This window comes from Grammomys surdaster, unplaced genomic scaffold, assembly GCF_004785775.1.
Source record: "Grammomys surdaster isolate TR1022 unplaced genomic scaffold, NIH_TR_1.0 362, whole genome shotgun sequence".
In the NCBI taxonomy this organism is placed as follows: domain Eukaryota; kingdom Metazoa; phylum Chordata; class Mammalia; order Rodentia; family Muridae; genus Grammomys; species Grammomys surdaster.
The window spans coordinates 3,035,261-3,041,812 of NW_021604781.1; the positions used below are offsets into that span (position 1 = coordinate 3,035,261).

General features: G+C 45.0%; 1 protein-coding gene across 1 annotated transcript in view; it reads left to right on the plus strand.

The window, feature by feature from the left end:
* LOC114631420 (WD repeat-containing protein 49-like) overlaps positions 1-6,552 on the plus strand; it is a 120,000-nt gene that overhangs the window by 34,518 nt on the left and 78,930 nt on the right. The window contains exon 8 of the mRNA XM_028779753.1: positions 3,892-3,937. Within this exon, the coding sequence (XP_028635586.1) occupies positions 3,892-3,937 (46 nt within the window). The remainder of the gene's footprint in view (positions 1-3,891; positions 3,938-6,552) is intronic.

Genomic DNA, 6,552 nt, shown 5'->3' on the forward strand with positions numbered 1-6,552 from the left:
TGAGACTGGAGCCATGAATGACTCTGAACCATCATGTCGTGCCAGGAACTGAACTTGTGTCTTTAGCTACTGGGCCATCTCTCCATCCCTTGCAAAGATCTGAATGATATTGTGCCCTTGCTGCTGACTCAAGCATCCAAACACTCTTACCTAATATTGTTAATATCCTATTCAACTAAGTGTGCCTTCACTGGATGCTCTGCCTGATCTCTGCTGGTTAGAATGACAGGTCTCAACCACCCAAACCCAGCACTCCACACTCTTCCCCATTTCCACTCTGCCTGAAGGCATGGGTTGTCACATCACATGTACCCAGGAAGAACCTTCACAAAGACCTCTCCAAAGACATAAAAGAAAGCTTGTATAGACAGGAAGTCTCCATGGTCCTCAATATGGTCAGGATGCTGAAACACCAAAGCTAAATTCGACATCCAATCAGAATTTCTATAAGATCATTACGGGTTTATTTTGGAGCTAATCCTCTTTATTCTAAAGTTTATTTGGAAGAGTATGTGCTGATGCTAAGAAAATGTTGATAAAGGACTTAATTAGAGCTGAAAACCCTACCATTAAATTAAAGCGGGTGAGAGTCATACAAAAGAGAGCACGCAAGGCCAGAGAGAGTACGCATGATACAATCCAGATTCCAAACTAGAGGAGCTGTGTAGCCAATAATGGCTGTTTGTTGTCATAGTTAGCTTCATTGGCAACTTGACACAAACCTAGTCAAATCTGAGGAGAAGGAACCTATTCAGAGGAATTGCCTTCATCAGATCACCCTGTGGGCATATCTCTGGGGCATTTTCTCAATTGCTAATTCATGTAGAAAAGCCCATCTCACTGTGGGCCATGCCATGCCAAGGCAGATGGGTCTAGGACGTATTAAGAAAGCAGGCTGTGCTATCCATAGAGAGCAATCCAGTAAGCAGTGTTCCTCTAGGGCAGTGGTTCTCAACTTTCCTCATGCTGTGACCCTTTAATACAGTTCCTCATGTTATGATGACACCCCCCCCCCAATTCTGGCTGGTTTTGTGTGTCAACAAGACACAAGCTGGAGTTATCACAGAGAAAGGAGCCTCCCTTGAGGAAATGCCTCCATGAGATCCAGCTGTAAGGCATTTTCTCAATGAGTGATCAAGGGTGGGAGGGTCTATTGTGGGTGGTCCCATCCCTGGGCTGATAGTCCTGGGTTCTATAAGAAAGCAAACTGAGCAAGCCAGGGGAAACAAGCCAGTAAGCAACATCCCTCCATGCCCTCTGCATCAGCTCCTGCTTTCTGACCTGCTTGAGTTCCAGTCCTGACTTCCTTTGGTGATGAACAGCAATGTGGAAGTGTAAGCTGAATAAACCCTTTCCTCCCCAACTTGCTTCTTGCTTGTTTTGTATAGGAATAGAAACCCTAAGACACCCCTGAACCATAAAATTATTTTTGTTGCTACTTCAAAACTGTAATCTTTCTACTGTTAGGAATCATTATGTTAATATCTGGTATGCAGTGTATCTGATATGTGACACCCAAGGTGGTCAAGACACACAGGTTGAGAACCACTTTGCTGTTCTGTCCAGCAGGGCATTAAACAGGGGTCAGGGAGGTTCCCTGAAAGAGAGCGGTGGGGAGTTGGGGGGGGAGAGGCAAAGACGCAAAGAACCACGATTTGTCTATAGTCTGATCAAATCATAATTTTTACTTTGTTCACACAGGGGTTATATACACAAAAAGTCAGGATGTCAGTGCTCAGGGGGAGTACAGATATCTTCTAGAACAGGGTGTCAGCTGGGTGAAGGTTCAGGGGACAGATCACTATGACTCCGCCTATGATTCACTTGTCCTTATCTAAGTTGGTACTATCCACCAAGATTACCTATCTACAAGGTTTATGACTATTCAGCCTGGCAGTTTTCCACCAAAGCTGCTTGCTTGTTTACAATAGCTTCTAGCCATCTGTTTCAGTTTTTTTCCACAAAGACCCAAGACTTTGTGTTAGCAGGCATGTATGTCAGGCCTATTGCTGATTTTAGGCCTATGGCTGATTTTAGGCCTTCAGTGTATAAGCAGGGCTGCCCTCGACACTGTGCCATGGCCTTTGTAAAGTTCTTGACTCCAATGGTCCCTGAACTATGACCTAGAAACTGAACTAAACCCAGATTAGTTTTACCACAGCAGCAAAGAAGCAAAATGAGCACAGATTATCTAGGGAAGAAATGAAGCCTTTGCGTTAAGTATGACAGTAAATTCCAGGCACAGGTGACATGAAAATGCAGAGGTCAAAGAAGGGAAGGGGATGAGGGAGAAGAGGAAAGAAAAAAAAAAAAAAAGCAAAAAATTCTTTTGGAAAAATATCATAACAAAAGCTAATGCTTGCATGCTAACAAAATAAATAAATAGTCCAAGTAAGGCAAAGATCTAAAGATTTTTAAGCTATATACTAAAAGAAAATATGAGAATTTCCTTTGGTTGTTTTATTATTATTATTATTATTATTACTATTATTATTATCTTTCTGAGGTAAGGTCTCATGGTGTAGCCCTGGCTAGCCTGATAAGTAGACCAGGCTGACCTCAAACTCACAGAGCTCACTTGCCTCTCCCACTGAGTACTGGGATTTAAAGGTGTGTGGTTTCATGATGGGTCAGGAGAATTTCTTCATCATGGTGGGGTGAGAAAAAAAAATGTTTGTAAGCACAGGATGATAAGGCAAAGGAGAAACAGAACTCACAAGGATGGAGTTTCAGGATTTTGTATTTTTGTATGCAGTAAAGGGCTAAGGTATCAGAACATCTAAGATAGGCAAAATGTAGTTATTCGTGGTTTCATCTATAATCACACCACTGTCCAAAAGAGGAATCAGAGATACTTACGGTGGTGAAGATGGAAGACAGTGTACACATTAGGATTCTAACACACACGTTCACGAAGAGAGAAAAAGTAAAATATATACACAAAGGTAAAAATCAATAAATAAAATATAGCCCTTAATACCCTCGACAATCTTAAGAAACAAACACCATCTTTCTCCTTGAGGTGCCCAGATTTCCAGGAATGCACAGAAACAGCATTCAGTGTGAGGTTTACGGAATATCTATGAGAATGATTGTAATTAAAGTGTTCCAGAGACAGACAGTTCTCAGAGGTTGACCCAAGAAAGAAACGCCTTCATCTGACCCTCTCTGTGTGGCACTGAATAAAGCTGATATTCACTAATGTATGACCATTTCATGGAGCCATGCCACCACAGCCACCAAGCCTCGCCGTGGCCATGGGATAACTCTGGGATGTAGCTGGTGACTTTTCCTCCTCCTATCCAGCCAGCTTTATGGGAGTTCTGTACACAGTTCTGGGGCTTGTCATGTCGCTCCATGTCCTCCTACAAGGTTTCCCCTCTCTCTTCTCTTCTCTGCCTGTCACATTTGCCCTGAGACAGCCCTGTCCTACTCAAATCTTTCTCCATTAGGAGAACTACTCCCCTAAACTTGTTGCCTCCAACACATGATGGCATCTGAAGATAGACAGCCACTCAAATGAATTTCCTCTTCCCTTCCTTTTACCTCTCCTTCCATTGGGACAGATGGGTGGGTGGCCATGTTGGGGGAGTTCCCAAGCCTCCTTCCAGGCCAGTGAGATGGCACATAACTGACTTAGAAAGCCTATTTGCCCAGGCATATCCCTACAGGTCTCTCAGCTCCTCAGCTGCACTGGTTTTTATTTTTGTTTTTTAAAGTCATGAGTCTGCACAGCAGAAGTAGATGATTAAAGAGAAACACTTCACATCCAGGCAAACATGTGTGCTCCCAAGACTGTGACAAACAAGGCTTGATGCAGAGGCATTGGGCAGCTCCTGTTCCCTGTGCCCTGTCTGAAGATGGTGCTTTGTGTTTCTGTCTTTGCTTTAGCTCCATGGAGCCTGACAAGTGCCTGATCCTCTATGGCGATGACCAGGTAGGTGTGTGTGTGTGGGGGGTGCACTGTGTCAAGAACCAGAATGATGTCTACTGTGCTTTCCAGGGGTGAAGTGGGGTTACTCCCACGGAGTATCTGTGTCCTGAGGCTGAGACAGACCAAGAAGGAAAATAGAAAGGGAAACAAGGTGGGATGAGAGCAAGAATACTCAGAGAACACATGAGTAGTGCTCCCTAACATGCGAGTGGTGCTCCCTAACATGCGAGTGGTGCTCCCTAACATCTGTGATACTTCCTACCATGTGATACCATCTGAGTGGTGCTGTTATCATGTGCATATTCTCCCTAACTTGTACATGTTGCTCCTTAACATGAGTGTGATGCTCTCTTAGTGTGTGTGGTGCTTACTAACATACAAATCGGGTTCACTAATATACCCTTGGTGATCACTAAGGAGCCTGATGCTTTTAGTGCTATCTATTGACATCACTACACCCCACAAGGCAGAGGTCACCATGACTACATATAAGAATGAAGAAACTGATGTTCAGTGCAGCTACACAGTTTCCCCAAGGTTCTGTGTTCCAGAGATGGGTGACTAGTGGATGCCCTTGGCTTCAGGCTTTAAAGATCACAAGTAAACAAACAAAAATGTCCTTGTTGAACAGATGCTTGAAGACACAGGCTAGGAAGAGAGGACCCTGTCTAAAATCCCTGGGGTCACGCTCAGGAAGATGGAGGGAGGTTGCTTTGTCCCAGTGGGTCTTCACTCAGTCGAGACAGAGAAAGCCTTCAGCTTCACAATTAGAAATTTTTGCTTCACAATTAGAAATAAGGCTTAAACGCAGATGTCCCCAGCACAGCAAACTGAGTGACCCAAGCGCAAATAATGACTGGACAACTGGATTTTCTAAACTCTTTCTGGTGAGCTGGTTTAGGCAGGTCAGGAGGGAATGGAGCATGCATAGAATTCCCTTCCCCCACTCCCAGTTTCCCAGTCTCTCTCAGGCACTGTATCTCTGTGGTACTCGAAATGTTTTCACACAGAGGTTTTTCTTAGGAGGAGAGAGAGCAGACAGGACACACACACACATACACACACACACACACTCACTCACACGCGCATACACACGAATGCATGCACACGACATATTTAATCCTACAGAGACCTGCAACCCGAGCCCCACGTGGTGGAAGCAGGGACAAGCAATACACTGCCCTGCTGTAGGAGGCATCATTCATAAAGACTAGTACAGGAACGGTGCCTTGGATTTGGGCCACACAGCCTCCAGGCTGGAATTCCCCGAATGGAAGCTGGCAGAACTGTGTGGCAGAGGGAAGCCTCTCTATGTCCTCGGTGTCCTGTGGCAGCCAGTCCCTGTGAGTAGAGTTCCCTGCCTCTGCCTCTTCTTGGATGCTTTCCTGGGTATGGGCTGGCCTGGTTACTGCCTTCCTGCGCATGCCAGAGAGGGAAGCCAGAACAAGTCCAGGCAGCACGGGCTGCTCATTAGAAAGCAAGCTCATTGCTGAAAATGCAAATGACCCATTTCACCTTATCCTTCTGACAGACACGCTGCGAGCGATGACTGGTTGCTCCCTACCTGTCACCACTGCAGCTCTGATCATTGTGTGAAGAGCCTGCCACACTTGAAGTGCATAGATAGCAGCCATCGCGAGCGCCCTCCTGTTGGAGACGCAATCATCCACTGCCCCCTAGTGCAATCCACGTGAATGACATGACAGGCAGCCAGTGTGTTCTGATTTAGGATTTAAGCAAATCGAGGTTGCGTTTTATTTTAAGAATGGCTTGCAGCTCCTGCTGATTTCCTCTCTGCTGCTCGTATCTGTGCCTCTTAATTAGCAGCCCTGAGATGAAATAAAATGTCAATCACGGGTGACTTTGCAGAGCTGCGTTTGAATGTTAAAAAGTCGTGGCATTTTCAAACCATATTTAAGACCTCATTTGATGATCATTCAAAAAAAATTTTTTCCCTTAGTCTGGGATAATTTCGCTGCGCTTCGGGGTTATACGAAAGAGAGACAAGATTATTTGTAAGACAGAGGCAGTAACTGAGCCTGCTTTGTCATCTAATCTGTCTCCTGACCCTGCTCTGGTAGATTTCAGAGGCTTCATGATTCGCATAGTTCTTTATTGTCCTGTAGCCATGACACCAGGGACCCAGTCATAAGGCGACCCACATTTGCAACAGGGGACCTTCTTTATCACTACACTTGTGAAGGCTGCTTCCTGAGTGAGTGTCCTGTAGTGTGTGCAGAGCTAAGGCTCAAAGCATGCATTAAAAGACATCTGCCAACAGTACTTGACTGTGCCACAGCAAGTTTATTAGGGGATCTGCTTCGTTAAAAAAAAAAAAAAGACTTAATTTGTTATTTTGCATTATGTGGGTCTGTGTGTGGGTATGGGAACGTGGGTGCAGGTAGCCACAGAGGCCAGTAGAGGGCGCTGGATGCCCTGGAATTGGAGTTAGAGGTGTGGGTGCTGGGAACTGACTTAGATTCTCTGAAAGAAGCAGTATGCACTCTTAACTGCTGAGCCATCTCTCCAGCCTTGACATGTACTGGTTTTTTTTTTTAATTACATTTTTATTAAATGTGTGTGTGTGTGTGTGTGTGTGTGTGTGTGTGTGTGTGTGT